The sequence below is a fragment of the Artemia franciscana genome, chromosome 15 (genome assembly GCF_032884065.1).
Source record: "Artemia franciscana chromosome 15, ASM3288406v1, whole genome shotgun sequence".
Taxonomy (NCBI): Eukaryota; Metazoa; Arthropoda; class Branchiopoda; order Anostraca; family Artemiidae; genus Artemia; species Artemia franciscana.
The window spans coordinates 13,846,180-13,865,548 of record NC_088877.1 but is presented as its reverse complement, the minus strand read 5'-3'; the positions used below and the strand labels follow the sequence as shown (position 1 = coordinate 13,865,548).

Below are 19,369 nucleotides of genomic sequence, written 5' to 3'. Positions count from 1 at the left end.
TGTTTACCTTAAAGTTATTAGGTGAAGAAAGAAAGACAAATCTTTCCTAACTGGTTTTCAAAAATCTTACATACTGAATCAAAACAGCGTGTAGTACTCAAGAAAACATGCCAGCACAATATTGTCCATAAAATTTAGATCAGTCCAACTCCACAAGTCGTTGAAAATATTTCATCTCCTTTCCTTCGATTTTTCCAAATTCTGATCTTGTTGAATAGATTTTATTTGCAATTTAAATAAATACAATGTATTTTCGCAAGCCCGCCCCATTAATTTTTAAGCGTATATCAAAAGGAGAATTCAAATAACTTAAAGGTCCTGCGTCAATTCTAAATTCTTGATCAATCTGCCTGAGAATCTAGGCGGGCGTGACTTTCCAAAAGCTAACACAAACGTATTTGTCCAATAAGAGAGTCATACTTACTCCCGCAAATTATCCATGCCATTTAATCAAACACTTGGAAAACAATAGGTCTCCCAGTTCGCCTGCGACTCCAGGGGACTTGTTGGTCATGTGTCGTCCCTATGACACGGTATTCCACCTGAGCATACAAGCGGCCAAGCCTATTAGGGTTAGGTAACTTGTTCGCTTGTGAGTCCAAGCAAATTCAGTCTCCCATTTTGCATACAAGTTCAGTGGACATTGTCCATCATGAATCAACCCAAAATCAATCCGATCTTTCATCTCTTAGTTCTATGACTATATCCCTTAATTCTGCCCTAGGATGGATATCTGGGCGGATGGATAGTAGACTTATCTATCAACAAGTGAAATGACATCATTTTTATACAATCCTAAAAAGGACTTAAGCCAGAATTTGCCTCTCACTCAGACTAACAGTCTTGGCCAAAGTCGTGAGCTCAGACAGAGTCAACTCAGTTCTAAATGGGTATCTGGAGAAATCTGGGGAAGGTAAGCAGGAAGGGTGTGTGAAAGCACAGGGTACTTGGCCCCTATTCCTCATTGCAGTTCCATGCTGAGGGACAACGAAACGGGGATCAGCACTGCTGGTTTGGACTTTAAGGGTTTAGTGCCGTCTTACTTACTTTCTTACTTTATTGGTTCGCCTGAGACCCTATATTAAATTTTAAGCTAGTGTAAAGGAGAAAAAGTTACGTTCCACCTCATTAATATTCCCGTGCAAAGTTTTAAGCCAGTAAAAAGAATGATAAGCGTCCAAGCAGTCTAATTTAAATTATCTAAATATATATTTTCATATATATTTTAATAATTAAATAATTATTTAGTTATAACTTAAACAAAGTGACTCAGACATTCAAACACACAAAGGTACAGACAAGCAAACACCCGCTCAGACACAAAGGTACAGAGAGAGAGAGAGAGAGAGAGAGAGAGAGAGAGAGAGAGAGAGAGAGAGAGAGAGAGAGAGAGAGAGAGGAGAGAGAGAGAGAGGGACAAAAACACCTAAAAATACAAAGAAACAAACACAAAAACCCACAAAGACCAACACAGAGACAAGCGAAAATCCGTTCAGACGCAAAGGCACGGAGAGAGAGAGAGAAAAAAACACCTACAAACACAGAGAGTCAGACACACAAACACACAAAGACAAAAATGGTGACACGCAAACATCCACTCGGACGCACAGGCACAGAAAGAGAGAGAGAGTGAGCGTGAAAGAGAGAGAGAGAGATAAAAAACACATACAAACACACAGAGTCAGACATTCAAACACAAAAGACAGACACAGAATCATGCACCCACTAAGAAACACAGGTTTGCGTGTCTGACTGACTATGTGTTTGCAGATCTCTCTCTCTCTCTCTCTCTCTCTCTCTCTCTCTCTCTCTCTCTCTCTCTCTCTCTCTCTCTCTCTCTCTCTCTCTCTCTCTCTTCCTCTTTCTGTGCCTGTGTGTCTAAGTGGATAGTTGCTTGTCTGTGTTTGTCTTTGTGTGTTGATTTGATAATACCACATAAGGTTTCAATAACGAAATAGAGGATTATCATTACATCAGGCGACAGTTTGATAATATAGTGCAAGATGTTTGATAATATCGCACAAGATTTTGGTAGTATCACAGCGGATTTGAAAATCTTTTATCAATATCACAACCTATTATCATATGGCACCCTTCAAAAAAAAATCACCTGACAGAACCAGCTGCTAATAGCCTAAAAATTCAAAAAAGAGTCGAAAAAATTCTGAATATTACTGTTCTGATAGGAAAAATCATGACTAACATATCTATACCATCTTTATTTCGTACTTCAAAAATATGAAAATGATTTTTTTTTTTTAAGTATATTTTGTCATTTTAAGACATAAAAAAAGTTGAAACAATTTTTAAGTAAAAAAATAAAAGAATTAAACTTCAAAAAATAATAAGAACAGAAAAGGGGGCAAAAAGTTCGGAGGGAGAGGGGCATTGGAGCCTTGGAGGTTGGGTCATGGATGAGCAAGGGCTGTCGTATCATTGCTTAAAACATATACTACTTTATTAGTTTCAATTTTATGCACACCCCAATGCTAAACAATATTTTCAAAAGACAAAAAATTTATTCATATAATTGTCATGACTTGGATATTATGTATTATAATAACCAAGCATTACTGTTATTCAGTGAAGATCGAACATTTGCTAATCATGTCCTGACAGGAATATGTAGGTCATTCACCCGAAAGCGTCGGATACCTGTCTGGGTGGCTGGTTATATAAGTAGGTCAGTGCTCTAGTTTAGCTTTAGCACCCAAATAACGGTATAAGTTCAGTATTGAATACAGCCATACTACTCCTGAAAAAGGTCTCAAACCTTTTAAAGTGTTACTATTTATGTATAGTTTTAATAATTCATTTAGTCGAAAACATTTAGGCCAATCAGAAGACAATTTAAAACTGAAGCAAAATTTCTACGAAATTACCAGACAAATAAGCCACTTTGAAAAGAAAAGCATAAAATTAGCTATCTAAAAATACCCCTATTGTTATTTTAGCATGTCTTCTTCTGGAAAACCGCTATTCATGAAATTTACCACTGCTCCTCAAAGTTGGTGAAGGGCTAGCACTATGGTGTACGCAAATAACATTCTTGGCCTCAAAGACAAATATTTATTTTTGTTTCCTTTTTTTTATTATGTTTACGCCACGACCATAAATTGTTCTTACGACGAGCATATGTCGCGGAATGAATCAACAACCGCCTTCAATAGAGAAGGCAGTTCAATAGTCATCACAGTTGCAGGTGGTCATGAATTGGAAAGAAATTTTCAGTGTTACAGAATTCGGCACAGAACGCTATTCGTAAATTTTGGATATGATAAGAATTAAATAAAATCATGGTTACTATACTTAGTTTTCATTCGAGTTCGAAATTCGCTGTAGGACATAAATTTTAGAGGGATTTTTTAAGTCAAAATAAAAAAACCATAGGAAGTGGCAGAACCAGGCAAATAAAAAGTACCAAATACCCGCGAATACCCACTTTTACCTATAGACAGGTTTTCTAGTGAAAATCTGGATTGAAAACCGATGAAATATCTGAATTTTACTTATTTCAATTCAGTGTTTCTAACATTCCTGGGATCTAGTTTGCCACTTGATAATTGACAATTGCCATGCTGATGCATCGTTTCTATTCCAGCAGGAATCTTCAAATATTTTTAATAATCTGCAAGGCGTCACTGACTTTATGAAATCGCTCAAAAGAGGTGGCGCGCCCGAAGCGCGGCGAAGGTGCACCAAACATGGCTGTTTTCCAAAGCGTTGCGGGACTAACGAAATGGAGAGGTCCATCTGGCACGTCGACATGTCCACCAGGTGGTGGAAAGTAGGTGACCCCTTTGTAATCTGTCAAGTCCCCGGAAAATCCTTTGATTTTCTGTATTTCGCGCATTGTGTTTCAAGGAGCCAACCTACAAATCTTGTTTGTAGCGATAGCTGCAACCTGGTAAAGAGCGAATCATGGCCCATGGTAATTAAATGTTTAAAAACGCACATTCATAAAAACTGTAACAGAAAATATGTCTCAACAGAACTGACCTCTAAAATAAATAAATAGAAATGACTAATAATTCAGGAATGAGAAATAGAAAACCAACACGTTTTTTTTTATATTAGACATATAGCGGTTTAGGATTTTTTTATAGTACAAAACTAAGAATGTCTTATTTCTTAAGTTTTTCAGCAAAAAAATAGTTTTGCATATTCCTGCCAATATAGGGAAATTTCATCAGTCAATTAGTTTTTTTGCACCGTATTTGTAGGCACATGTTACATGGGCTGCAAAGCAACAATTTTCATCCGTTTTCATTTCCAATTCTGTTTCCACTTCCATCAGAAAAAAACTCAGTTCAGATAAGTTTAATTTTATGAACTAATGGCCGACTATCCGAGATGGGAGTGCAGTAGTAGAACTGCAGCAGTAAAACTTCAAATTTTCGTTCTCTGAAGTTTCCCTTTCAGGGGTAAGCATTTTCCCCTTAGAAAATTATTGAAAACTCTCTTCGTATTCACTAAATTTGCTGCATTTCCGATCGCATTTGCCACATTTATGGCAATTTTGCCAGTCTACATGGAGAGTGCAATCGTCATTTATAGCGATTTCGATTACTGACATCTTCATGTTATTTTAGCTGCTTCATTAGGCAACAAAATGAGGTGGGCTGCTTCACTTACCTTGGTTGTATTATTAGTAAAAACGATGGGGGATATTAAAAGTAGAATAGCCAAGGCTCAGGGTGTTTCTTCAAAGTTAAAAAAAAAGTTTGGAAGAATAGGAAGATAAGTGTCCAAACAAAGATTAGAATATTGGAAGCTACAGTGATGACAGTTGTCAAGTTATGGCTCTGAAACATGGGCACTCCGAAAAGCAGATGAAGATTTGCTAGATGTTTTCCAGAGAAATTGCTTAAGGATCGTTCTGGGTACCTGGCCGACTGACCGTATTTCAAAAAGTAGGCTGTATGAAAAGTGTGGTTCAATCCCGCTGTCTAAGGATATAATGAGAGAAAGGTTGAAAAGGCTAGGGCAGGTTCTGCGGATGGATGATGATATATTGCCAAGGATTGTCCTTTTTGGCGAACCGTCAAGGGCTAAATGGAAAGCAGATCGTCCGTGGTTGGGGTGAGAGGATGCCATAAACAAAGATTTGAAGGAAATGAAAACTTCCTGTGAGGGGGTAAAGAGGGAGACTTTAAATAGATTGGGATGGAGGGGGAGCCTGCGTAGCTTTGTTGGCCTCAGTCGACTTAGTGCTGCAGTAAGTTTTTAGTAGTAGTAGTATAGAGTAGTTATTTGTTGAAAAATATAGATACTGTAATCACGAGTCATAAATTGTCATTCACAGAACCAACAGAGCGAAACTCTCTCCCCTTAGAATTTACCAGGTTATTATAAATATATAAAAAATTAATTAAATTAAATTAATACAATTTATTTAAAATAATTTAATTAAAAATAATTTAATTAAATTAATAAAATTAAAATATAAAAAATTAGATTATAAAATAATCAAGAATAATAGGAAGAAAAGCAAATCACGGATAAGTGTCTTATACTTCTAGGTTGAAATATCATGACTGCTAATGGCCTTTAACGTCCTAATTGCATCTCCCTTATGGGACTGGGGCTCCAGGATACTACGTATTCATTGGAGACTTGAACTGACATTATAGCACTGAGTTTCATAGAAGGTGGATATTGCTTTGTTTTTTACTGGGGGACCTGGTTAACCTCAAATTTGACAAGCTAATAGTTAATATTTATGAATTATATTATGATTATAATTTTATATATTTATAACTAGGACAAGTTTATAAATTATACTAATTTATTATAAATTACAAAGCAAACCATAAAAGTTTTCAGATTTATATAAAAGGACACGAGGCCGAAGCCTCTCACCATGTATCAGAATTCACTGATTATTGGCGGAATTTCGTTCGAAGCTGTCGCTCTTAACAAAATTTGAACCCTTAATGAATACCTATTTGCTGCCTCATGTTAAATCATCTCCTTCTAACCTTGTTATAAGAAAATGGTCTTCTCATGAATCACAGTTATTTCTGGCAAACAAAAATAGGCAAATAATAAGCTTGTAGATTATAGAATCTCAAGAGCTGACAGAAACTTACTTTCGTGTGCATTATGACAATTGTACTACCTTCGTTTTAAACTGTATATTAACACACTACGTCCCGAGATCAATGTAAACAATATCCTAGGGTGCCACAGGAGGGAAATTCACTCCTTGCTGCGATATAATTGTCAAATTTGACTATTTTAGTTACTTTGTCAAGCTTACTTTGACTTTGTCAAGCTTACTTAGTCAATTGTCTAGTTAATGTCAATGTTAATTGTCAAGCTTACTTAGTCACTTTGTCAAGCTTACTTAGTCAATTACTTTGTAGAGCTTACTTAGTTACTTTGACTATTTTAGTCAATTATTAAGACAGAGAAATTCAGCTTACATCGAGAAACATCAACTAACAATTTTTAAATGTAGTGGGAGATAGAATTGGTATTAAAAATGGTTTGATTGAGAAGCTGTTTAGGAATGTCCAGTTGAACCAAATTATTTACAAAAAAGGGATACAAAAATGCATTTTTTAGTCTTAGAGGCAAGGGAATGAAACATCCTGAGCCATACCCCCCCCCCTCTTTACAACACTTAAAGCTATATAAGTAAAAAAAAAATCAATTTTAGTATTACGCTTTCTCAATCAGTTTTTCTGTGATTTTTGTGCTTATCTGAGAACAATTCTGCCATAATAAGATATTTTTCAAATAACCGTTATTTCAATAAATGGATTACGGTATATTATATTTTCACAGCTAATGGTTAAATGACGAAGTTATTTACAAAATGCACAATCGCTCAAAAGTAAAATGAAAAATTATTCATTCTTCACTTCTTCTAAGTTGGTAGAAGACAAATATATACGCTAAGGCAACACCGAAAAGATCCTTTACAAATCGTCGTGACATTCTAATAACGCCACCAAATTCTAGTTTGGGTTCAAGATTTTGAACAATAGAAACTTTCAGAGCAAGCATTCTGTTGCTACCTCTCAGTGCTTTTCTTACAAGTTCGAGCTTTACATTTTCCAGCTTATTAACCAAAAGATCCGAGCTAACTGCACAACATATAAATCTTAAAATATGCTCGGATGTAAAAATTATGCAATAAACTGAAAGTAGTTCAAGTTCTTCAGGATTTGTTAATATATTCTCCAGTATCGTGATGAAATTTGTTACTAGGCTAAAAATTCCAAAGCTAAACTGGAGAAAAAAATAGCTTCCAAAACTGCATGATAATTTCTGAAGTAGCGAAATAAAACCAAGATATAAATCAATTTTGGCATTCGTATCATACAAGTTCAAATTTGATTCCTCTAAAGCCTTTGAACAAATCCTGCAAATTGAGAAGAACATCCATGATACCATTTGCTGATAAAAATATGGAAATCCGTAGAGAAATGCTCGAATCCACGCTTCATTATTAATACTTTTCCCATACAAATAAATTCCTGCTATTGTTGGAACTGTTGACCAGGCTATTACCATTATTGTTTCAATTTCTTGAATCAATATAGTTCTTCTTGTTAAACACGATAATATATCATTTCTTAAGAACAAAAATAAACTGCTTAGTTGTTTCGACATAACCCCTATTGCACTGCCAAAAAACATTATAAATGAAACGAACCAGTCACAGTATAAGCTTAGGCTGAATAGTGCATTACCCCTTACTGTCTTTACTCCATAGCTCGTCTCTATCATGCTAGCAGCTATTAGTACTATGAATAACGTAAAAGACACTAGTCTCACAGTCAAACGATAGCCTTTATCGAAACAAGATAAATAACTGTATTTATAAATTATTTCTATTGCTGATAACATTTTGTTAGACTCCATATTCACAATGCAACTTCAAATAAGGTTACAACGAAGGAATATGTGCTCCATGTCGTTTCCAAGGAAACCAGTGTTTGAGGTCAATAAATATAAATATTTACATTTTAGATATTAACATTTAAATATTTGCATTTTGCTTTAATAAAATGGTATTTGAAGTAGGCTAAAATGGTTTTCTAGTTCGTATTTGTATTAACTTAGCCATGATTATCAAATTTAATTTTCTGTTCGTTTTAGACTTCATTTATTAATTCATTGTTCTGTAAGCTTTGACTTATTTGTTCTGTAAGCAATGTTTGTCTCATTGTTTAACCTTATATCCTTGTTTTAGGCTTTGACATTTCTCCTGTTTTTTCTATTAAAACTGTTCTTTGAAACTTTCAGATAAAAGAGGCCTTATTTATATTACAAAAATTAATTGCTATACTAGGAATCGAGTCGATTGTGCACAGAATGGAAGTAGTAAAACCGAAATGTCTGTGAAAAACACGCCCATTGAAATAAATAATTTACAATCAGAGACAATTTTTGAAGAATGTTACTTTTTTGTTCCGTTTTAGGCGAAAAAAAATGCTGTCTACTGGCTTTGGATGTAAAAAAAGTTGGCAAATAGCAATTTTGATCAGTGCCTCAACATCAGCCAAGGTCATGTGTTGTTCAATTGACAGGAAGAGACCATTCCCTTCAGGAGTCTCTAGGACCTTAAAATACTAGTATGTAGTATATATTTCAGAAATTATTTTAAAACTCTAGATGAGGGGTTTTTTGCTGTATGGGGAAGTAGATGCATCAGGGGAATAAATAGGGGAGAGCCTAATTATTTCTTGGAAAGGTGTCGTCAAGGCACTATTTTTACTACTCATCGAAAATTGCATGGAGGACAGGCCTTTACCTTTATAATATAATTTTCCTTAATTTTAGATTAAATCCGGTGTTTACTAGTTTAGAAAGTACAATTTTGAGAATTTCAGTATGATTATAAGGCATATTAAGATTTTTTCAACTTCAATGAACGCAGGCAATGTCTAAATTAATTAAAACCTTACAAATGCTTTCCTAACACCTTATAAATACACAAAACACAGACACACAAACACACACACACACACACAAAACATGAAGCAAAAAGGCCTAATTCAAAGAAAGATGAACTTGAAAGTCTTCTGAAATTAACTGACAACGAAAGGTTCTCGAAAAGAACAAGCGAAATACCCTGTGTAGAATATGAACTAACCCGTGAAAATAATAGAAATATGAAATAAATCTTGAGATATAGAACAAATTCAGTTAAAACCCTCAGAATATAAAACAAAGGATATAATTCAAAGAAAGTTGAACTTAAAAATCTTCTGAAATTCGGTGACAGTCAAGGGCTCTCGAAAAAAATCTCGTGAAATACTCCGTGTGTTAACAAATTTGTGTTGTATTTGTAAGGGTTTTTCATACCTCCTCCTCTGAACAGAAATACCCCCCACCCCAAACAAAAACATCAGGAAACAACCCTGCCGGTGCTACTCTCCTGGAGCGCTTTCTCCCAAAGCACCCATTAAGGGTTGAGACCTCCCCGAAGATCGGAACCCTGGCAAAATTTAAGACGCTATGCTTTAATAAATATAGAAAAAAAAATACTACAAAAAATACCCTAGTTCATTAATAAACCTTTCCAAAAAAACCGCCAAAATGCCCGTATATTTCCTACAATCCACCGAAAATTACGAAAAAGAGTGATATATGTTTTGAGCCCCAGAAACTACCTACCAAAAGAAAGTGGGTCATAGGGGATCCCCCAAAAGGTAAAAACCAAGAAATAGGATGAAAAGCCACACGCTCGGCATGAGATCTCTTCCAACATGACTGTATATCCTACGATAAAACATAAAGCTCTTGAAAAGGATAAGGCATAATAAAAGCTAAAATAAGTGGGGTTTCCTACAAGGAGTACAAGCTGTTAAAAAAGTAAGGAATACCTTAATTACCTTAATTACCGTAATTCGCACTTCAGAGCGAATAATACAATTGAAAACAAGTATAACATGCTGGGGTTTCCGCCAAAGTGTACCAAACCCAGCCCCGCTTCCCCCCCCCCCTCACAGGCTGCATTATATCACTAAAGGTAAAAACCCACCAATTTGATGAAAAGCCACACCCACTTTAAACTGAAAAAATAACAATAAAATGAAAAAATCTTTTAAAAGATTATTTGAAAACAATCATTTAAAAAGAGAAAAAGAAAAAGGAACTTTAAAAAAGATCCCCTTGGATTCAAGTACACTTTCAGTTTCGAAGTATTTCTTGAAATATCTGCGATCAGAAAACAAATTTGGAGAAAGAAGAAAAGATTATTGTCTAGTCTTAGAAAAAAAAACGGTATCGCTGTGCCACTCTACCCCTCAAACTTGAATTTTTTCATGCCCTGGATCTATTAAACTTGAAAATATACTAAAAAATATGAAGTAAATCTTAAAATACGAAAATGATCGTTTAAAACTCTCAAAAAGCTAGTAGGGCCTTAGTCAAAAAGTTTCCCAGATATGTATGAAAATGAAAATAAGGTTTTTCAAATCTGAGAAAGAATCTGGAATGAATTGGGCGTCTGGGAACTGAACTTTGATACCTGTTCTTATATTTGTGTCAGATGTTTCTAATTCGGAAGGGGTCATTGGAACATGTTAGAAATTGTTGCATGGGTCTTGAACTGGGTTACAGGATTGCCTCTCTGGACCACATATGCTTACAAGACAAAGGGTTTGATAAAATATCGTAGTAAATCATATAGGAATTTGTCGTATAAAAAGTGGGGTTACATAGGAAATGTCCCTGGATTCTCCAATTTAATGGATTATAACATATTCTAGAGAGGGTTGGAACATAAAATTTTGTCTTGTGAAAGAATAAAATATTAGCGTCTAGTCTTAAAAACATGAAAGATGGAGCTTAGAAAATAAATGCAATAGGAAAACTACACCCTATCGGGAAATCTAAAGCCCCCCTCCCCTCAAAACAATGTGACGAGACAGCCAAAAAGGTGCATATACCACGAAAGGTAAAACCCCATTATCTATATAAAAAAAAGAATGTGAGGTTACATAGAAAATCTCCCAGGAAGGCCCTAGTATAACAACATTACTCCCACAAATCCCTAGAGGTAGGGTTGGGAACTAAAATTTCTGACAGCATATCGATATTAGCGCCACAAGTCCCTAGTGACAGGGTGTGGGAGTGAAATTCCGGTGAGTATATCGACAGTAGCGCTATGAATCCCTAGCAGCAGTCTTGACAAGTACAATTTCCGAAAGTATGGCTACACTAGCGCCATGGATCCCCTAGCACCAGAGTGGGGACGTAAGATTTTCCCCGGGGATTGATACAGCTCTTTCTACTCACAGTATTCTTTTTTTATCACTGCTCTACACTAGAATTCTAGAATCTTCACATACACGCTATTGCTTTAGGTACAGCACTTTATGAAAAGAAAACACCAGAATACAGTATACTTACTTGAAAGTAGAGATCATTTAGAAATTCGATGAAAAAATCTGGATTTCTTAGGAGTGCTCTATCCGATGTGGAAATTGTCAGGATTAATTGTTTCCAATGCTCAAATCCAAGATAAGATTGTCCAACTAGGAATGCTAGAAATGCCATTTGAAGCTCTCCAAGAAGCTGATTGGGACTGAAAATCAAAGTTGACAATCAAATTTCGGTATTGCTACCTAGAGAATCGATTTGCTTTGGATAATGAGAATATCTAGTTGATGAAATCTACAAAGCTTTTAGGCTATCAATAAAATACAGTTGAATATAACCAATAGCTAGGGAACTTCAAAATAAGACTCGCTCCATGTTTCGATCTTAACGCGCTGACCATGTAGCGAGGAAATTTTCAGAATTGCATTTACTTTTATTATCATCATTCAAGCTAATTGCAAGGCTTATTTGCCTGACTTAGGGAAATCCAATTGGATTTCCGAAATATTGTTTCGCATTGGCAGTATTTTTCCTTTATTTCTTCTTTTTAAATTTTTACTTTTACATACTCGTATCCTTGTGAATGAATGAACTTAAGCCTCTGTGATGAACTTTGAAAGTAAAGACTAGACACGAGAAAAACTAGCAAAAGATTGAAATAGAGAGATTAGCTTCTAAAAAGCTCACGAGTGACACAGTATTTAATAAAATAATGAAGCAATGCAAGCAGAGTAATTTTGCTTGGAGGTGATAGCTCTGTATACTATGTTGAAAACACGCGCAAAACACCATAAGATAAATTAATGGTTCTATGCGTTTACCACCAGCAGAAAACACCCCGATCACCCTCGGAAATTATCCACCTGAAAAATACCCCCTCCCACGGAAAATAACTCCACAGAAAATGCCCCCCCTGGAAAATGTTTTATTTGAACCCATTATGTTTGAGCTTTTTGTATTCTATAAAAAGTATTCGGGGTGTTGTCAGAATTTTTGTGTTTTGTAGTAAGTATTTTTTGTTATGCACCAACTTTCTTCATTCACTTGGAACTATTTTAGAATTGTGCAAAGTATTGTTAAATTTTGTAAGAATTAATTCTTTTTTGACTTATTTTGGATTATGTTGGAACTTCTTGTATTCTATAAGAAGTATTTGGGATGTTGTTAAAATTTTTGGGCTTTGTAGCAAGTATTTCGTGTTTTTCACCAACTATTTTTCATTCTGTTGGAACTATCTTAAAATTGTGCAAAGTATTTTTGTATTTTGTTAGTTATTTCTGTTTGTTAGGAATTATTTTGGATAATGTTTGAACTTTTTGTATTCTATAAGAACTATTTCAATGAAGAACTATTTGAAATATTTATATGTTTCAACTTTCAGTTGAAAAAACTTTTTTTTTTTATTTAATGACTATACAGAGAGCTTTTTTACCTTATTCTCTTTTAATTGTTGTTTTTTCAAGATTTTTTTTTTAACTAGACAAGGCTTGTAACCACATTAGAAAAATAGTTAGCTTACTTTGGTTGCGATCCGTGGTAAAAAAAAAAAAAATATATACAAAAACAAAGAAGCAACTATTAACGAAAGCAACTCTTGTAGCACGATAAAAACAAAAGAAGAAGAAAAAAGAATACGTCACTCAATAAGGTGTGAGTAAAGACAATTTTTATTCAGGTCGTGTTATCTTTTCTCATGGAACAGATTATTACAAACTAACGAATTAGTCTATGAAATTAGTATGCAATACAGCTGCAAAAGTGTGATTTTCGTACAGGATTTTTACATCAGGTCAGATACAGAATAGGTCTCTGTATACAAATTAAATAAAAAAAACAAGTTCCTTCAACTGAAAATTGAAACGTAAAAACTTGAAACGAACAAAAATTATTACGTAAATGAGGGGAGTTATCCCCTTGTCAACAGCTCGTTCTTCGCGCTGAAGGTTGTTAGTACTTTTGAAAAAGTTCCTTATTGTTCTAATTAAACGAGCCTAGTGCTTCAGGAGTCGTTCCTAAAGAGTCAGGACAAAATTCAAACTTTAGCGCAAAGTGCGAGGTGTTGAGAAGGGGGTAACCCTCTTAGATACGTAATAATTTCTGATCGTTTCTAATGTTGAGAAACAGTTCAAAAAAACTTGTTGTTTTTTTTATTTAATTTCTGATCGTTTTTGAAATAATGTCGGAAATTTTGCTCCACCTCCATGAAAAATCCCAACACCCTATGGAAACATCCTCTAGACAATTGAATTTCGGTGAATATTTACCCCGGAAAATTACCATTTACATCTACACACGTAATATTGAGCTGGCAAAGAGAAAGCAAACATAAAAATAATTCCGTATAGGCTAGGTATTCTGGCAAATTCCCAAGCTTCAAATTTCCCCTGAAAAGTTCATCCATTGGAAGCTTTCCTCCCCATGGAAAATTATCCCGTGAAAAATCACACACGCAGGAAATTCGCCCCTCCCCCACCCCAAAAATGTAGGCATACCTCTCAATGACAAATAACATAGGTAAACAATGGACAAATTTTATAACTTAAAGACCCTTCCCAAGGGGTTGTGGGGGCCATGTTATCGCCAAAAGCATAGCTATTGGGCCTTTCAACTATGCTGAACAAAACGGCTATAAAAAACGGATGATTTTGGGAAAGGGGCGTGGGAGGTGGCCTAGTTGCCCTGCAAGCTTTTTGGTCACTTAAAAAGGGCATTGGAGCTTTTAATTTCCGTTTGAATGAGCCCTCTCACGATATTCCAGAACCACTCAGCTGATACGACAACCCATGGGAAGAACAAAAACAAACAAACAAACAAATTATCATCTGTGGTATTTCTTATGCCAAAAAATACGAAATTCCACATCTTTGTAGACAGGAGCTTGAAACCTCTACAGTATTGTTCTTTGATACTCTGGATCTGATGGTACGATTTTCTTCAAGATTTTGTGACTTTTAAGAAGTATTTTCCCCGTTTTTCCAAAATCAGACAAACTTTCTCAGATTTTAGCCTTAGATGATTAACATTAAAATTAACCAAACTTATATATATATATATATATATATATATATATATATATATATATATATATATATATATATATATATATATATATATATATATATATATATATATATATATGTATATATATATATATATATATTTATATATATATATATATCTAGAATTAGCATAATAATCCGACTCTTTTGATATATCTATCGGTGTCAAAATTCCACTTTTTAAATTTTCGGTTACTATTGAGACGGGTTGCTCCTTACTTACAGTTTGTTACTACGAACTGTTTCACAAGTGCACAAAATTCAAAAATTACTTTGATGACTCAACTGGCAGTAAATCATATTTTTAACACCAAACTCTATTTTCTGAAAGTGCCCTCTCTACTTTCCATGTGAGTAAGCGTTCTTGCGTGGAAGCCAAAAACACATAGTTTCTCTGCTAATGGGGTTAAAAGCCTCATCAGGTACTTGGAAGTTAGTACGCAATTCCAGTCTTAGCAAAGTAAAAGACTATGTCGCTTAAAATCGTGACGGTAGAAATAGCTAACTAAACGAGAGGGAAGTTTCTAGGGAGTCAATGATCTTTTCTCTCTTGGAAACAAACCTATAGAAAAAAGACCTATGAACTGGAATAAGTCATGGTACTACCTCACATTTTCGGGCAAATTCATTAACTAAGTTGCACAAAAACAGTACTAACTTATACATCAAAATTAAATTTAAACAAAAACAAAGCACAGAATTGAAACAAACTCTAAGTCTTGACACAAAACAAAGACAGGATAATTCATTCTCAGCAATATTAAGCTATAATAAATGATAAATTCATGCAACGGTTTAATGACAAGTGTTAGAAATGTTCCAAAGCTCCAGATGATGTGAGACAGACAGTCCCGGACTAATAAATTAAAAATCTCGGACTTGTTCCAGTTACGCCTAGTCTATGAGAAAATGTATTATGTAAGTTATAATTATAACTGTTATCAAAAAGGAAAAGAATATATGGGGATGACATGACCCCCATAGTCCCTAAGGAAAGGGCTGCAAGTTACGTAATTTTCCTATTGCTCACATATAGTATTTGTGTTCGGAAGTATACATAAATTTGTTTGGAGGGTATATTTTGCGGGGGAAGTTTTTCAAGGGAGATTTTTTTTCTTGGGAGAGTTTCCGGGGAAATTTTACACAGGAGGGAGGATTTTCCGGCATGACTTATAAAACGGCCAGAAATTAAATAAAAAAAAATATATTCAACTGAAAACAAGGAACAGCATTAAAACTTAGGATGAGCAGAAGTTATTACATAAATGAGGTGGACAGTCTTTTCCTCAACCTTTACGCTAAAGCTCGACTTTTTGTCACAATTCTTTACGAAAGACTGCTCAAGCACAAAGAACGTTGAACTTGAGTGAGACGTATTTTTAAAGAACTTTAAGACTTTAGCGTAAAGGGCGAGGATTGGGGAAGGGGTAGTCCAACTCATATATGAAACTATTTTTGTTGGTTCTAAGCTTTAATGTCCAAGACCCGTAAATGACCCGTTTTTAGACAATATTGATGCTGAAGTGTAGATAGTTTACCCCTTATTACATAAGAATTTCAGCGTGAAATAAAAGATCGCAGGAAAAGGAAGAAGACACACCCAAAAAGGGTAATGATAACACCATCAAATTTAAAATATCTGAGAACTCTGAAGCGGAGATTTTAAGTCCTCCTTAAAAGATAAGAGATTTCGTACTTTCCCATGAAGAGCGATCACTAGTGTTTGTTTATCTGTCGCTTTCCTTCCTGGGGGCAATCTTATCAAACCACTTTCAGTAGAATATAGGAGGAGGGTTCGTTCGGTCAGCAAAAGCAATAATTTTGGGTTAAAACGGAACAAATTAGTAACGAGTGAAAATTCCAATTTCAAGAATTAGGGGCAGCTGCAACCGCTAGACCCATTTTTCTTCGCTACGTACCACTTAACTTATTATTTAGTAGGAGTTTGACCTTAAAGAGTATAGCTTAAGAAGCGAGGGGTTGAGCGGACAACAGTCCTGCTCGTATACACGATAAATTAAGTTTTAGTGTCATCATTTATCTCCACGTGAAAAAAAATTCTTTAATGCCCGAAGAAAGACTTTCATTCTAAGGACACATAATTCCTTTTTTTTAGAAGTCTACAAGAAAATTTGAAGCTAAAGCAAAAGGACAACCAAAAAATAGCAAGTGAAGAAAAACCAAAGTAGAGGTTGGAGCACAGTCCCATCCCCACCCAAAAAAGAGGCAAAAACCTTTTCGCCTTCAGTTTAAACTAAGTCCGTAAGTCCTTGACCAAGGGACTCAATTCGATGAAGGAAAAATTGAAGAAAAATTGTTCGGCCGGAAATGGGAGTTGAAAAAAAGCAATTTTTCCTCTGAGTGGCTTGAAATATATAGCCGTAAGCCCTGGAGCCAAGGGGTTCGGATGCAGAGGATTTTGACACAATCCATCAAGGTTTAAAAAAAAAATAATTGCAATAAGTTCAACCGAACACGAGGATAATTCCTTAAGCGCAAGTCATAGAGGCAAGTCAAATAATCCCACCGTTTTCAAACAGTTCAGGATAACGAACTGTAGTAAGGAGCGACCCGGCTCAATAGTTACCGAAACTCTAAAAACGGAATTTTAATACCAAAAGTTACATCAAAGAACTGAATTTTAATGCTGATTTTAAATATATAAGTTTCGTCAAGTTTAGTCTTATCCCTCAAAAGTTACGAGCCTGAGAAAATTTGCCTAATTTTAGAGAATAGGGGGAAACACCCCCTAAAATTCCTGAAAATCATCTTAATGAAAATCACACCATCAGATTTAGCGTATCAGATAACCGTACTGTACAAGTTTCAAGCTCCTATCTACAAAAATGTGGAATTTTGTATATTTTGCGAGAAGACAGATTACGGATGCGTGTTTATTTGTTGTTTTTTTTTTCAGCGGTGATCGTATCGAACCAGTGGTCCTAGGATGTCCCGAGTGGGCTCATTCTAACGGAAATAAAAAGTTCTAGTGCCCTTTTTAAGTGACCAAAAAATTGGAGGGCACCTAGCCCCCTCCCACGCTCATTTTTTTCTTGAAGTAACCGGATCAAATTTCTGAGACAGTCATTTTATTCAGCATAGTCAAAAATCTAATAACTATGTCTCTGAGGACGACTTACTCCCCCACAGTCCCCGTGGGAGGCGCTGCAAGTTACATACTTAGACCAGTGTTTACATGTAGTAATGATTATTGAGAAGTGTACAGACGTTTTCAAGGGGATTTTTTTGGTTGGAGGAGAAGGTGTTGAGGGGAGGGGGTTATGTGGGGGATCTTTCCATGGAGGAATTTGTCATGGTGGAAGATAATGTCCATGAAGGAAGTGCAGGATTTTCTATTTTTTTAGAAAAAAAACAATGAAAAAATAAATATGAGAAGATTTTCAACTGAAAGTAAGGAGCAGAATTAAAACTTAAAACGAACAGAAATTATTACGCATATAGGGTTCACCTCCTCCTAATACCTCGCTTTTTACGCTGAAGTATTTTTAGTAATTTCAACTATTATTCAACGGTCTTTGTGATTCAGGAGTCATTCTAAAGGAATTGGGACAAAATTTAAGCTTTAGTGTAAAGAGCGAGATATTGACGAGGGGGCGAACCCCCTCATATACGTCATAAAACATACGAATATAGAAGTTCGTTACGTAGTTAATTCGTAAATTATATATATTTTTTACTCATAAAGATGTTCGTAAAAATCAGAAGTTCTGGTTGCCTTTTAAATTAACCAAAAAATTGGAGGCCAACTGGGCCTCTTCCCCTGCTCCTTTTTTCTCAAAATCATCAGATCAAAACTATGAGAAAGCGATTCAGCAAAAAAAATTAATATGCAAATTTCGCTTTGATTAAAACATATATCAATTCAAAAACATTCAGGAATTAAATAAAAAAAAAATTTTAACTGAAAGTAAGGAGCGACATTAAGACATAAAACAAACAGAAATTAATCCGTACATGAAAGGGGCTTTTCCCTCCTCAACGCCCCGCTCTTTACGCTAAAATTTGAAACTCTCTCTCAACTCTAGTTTTTAAAACAATAAAAAAAACTCTAGCGTAAAGAACTTGTTGAGGAGGGAACAGCCCCTTTTATACACGGATTAATTTCTGCTCGTTTTAAGTCTTAATTTCGCTCCTTACTTTCAATTAAAAAACTTGTTTTTTTTTATTTAATACCAGTTGTGGTATGTACCTGCTGCTAGTACTAAGTCATACTTTAAGCGTGTAAAATGAACGCAAAACATGTTCTTTTTTAAATGAAATTTTAAACAAGTAAACAGAGTGAAAAATTTTCGAGTGACAGCGATTTCTGAAAAGCAAAATGTATTTCTCTGTGTTGTGACCCTGAAAAAGTTGACCCATGTGAAATGAAAACCAATTGGAGAAGCAAACGCGTTACTGTGATTACAGCAAATAAAAAAAAAAACAACGCCATCACAAACGTGAATTGCCGTTAAGTAAACGATGATGTCTAACAGGATATTAAATTTAAAAACAATTTCTCGAACTGAAAGTAAAAAGCAACATTAAACTTAGAACGAACAAAAATAGTTCTATATATGAGAGAGGCTGCCATGTCATCCCCATATATTTCTAAAATATTATAATAAAATATTCTATATTTCTAAAAATATTCTATATATGGGGGTCATGTCATCCCTATATATTCTTTTCCTTTCAAATAATAGCTATCACTAAACTTACATGATATATTTTCTCACAGACTAGACACAACAGGAACAATTCCTGGGTATTTAATTTACTATTCGGAGACTGTCTGTTTAACTTCATCTGGAGCTTTGGGACATTTCTAACACTTGTCATTAAACCGTTGCATGAATTTATCATTTATTATAGCTTAATATTGCTGAGAATGAATTATCCTATCTTTGTTTTGTGTCAAGACTTAGAGTTTGTTTCAATTCTGTGCTTTGTTTTTGTTGGAATTT

At 34.9% G+C, this 19,369-nt stretch overlaps 1 protein-coding gene across 2 annotated transcripts in view; it reads right to left on the bottom strand.

Moving 5' to 3' along the window:
* Window positions 1–19,369, bottom strand: part of LOC136036079 (protein AAR2 homolog) — a 58,327-nt gene that overhangs the window by 17,300 nt on the left and 21,658 nt on the right. For both annotated transcript variants that reach the window (XM_065718054.1, XM_065718055.1), the window contains exon 6: window positions 11,374–11,548. In XM_065718054.1, the coding sequence (XP_065574126.1) occupies window positions 11,374–11,548 (175 nt within the window). The remainder of the gene's footprint in view (window positions 1–11,373; window positions 11,549–19,369) is intronic.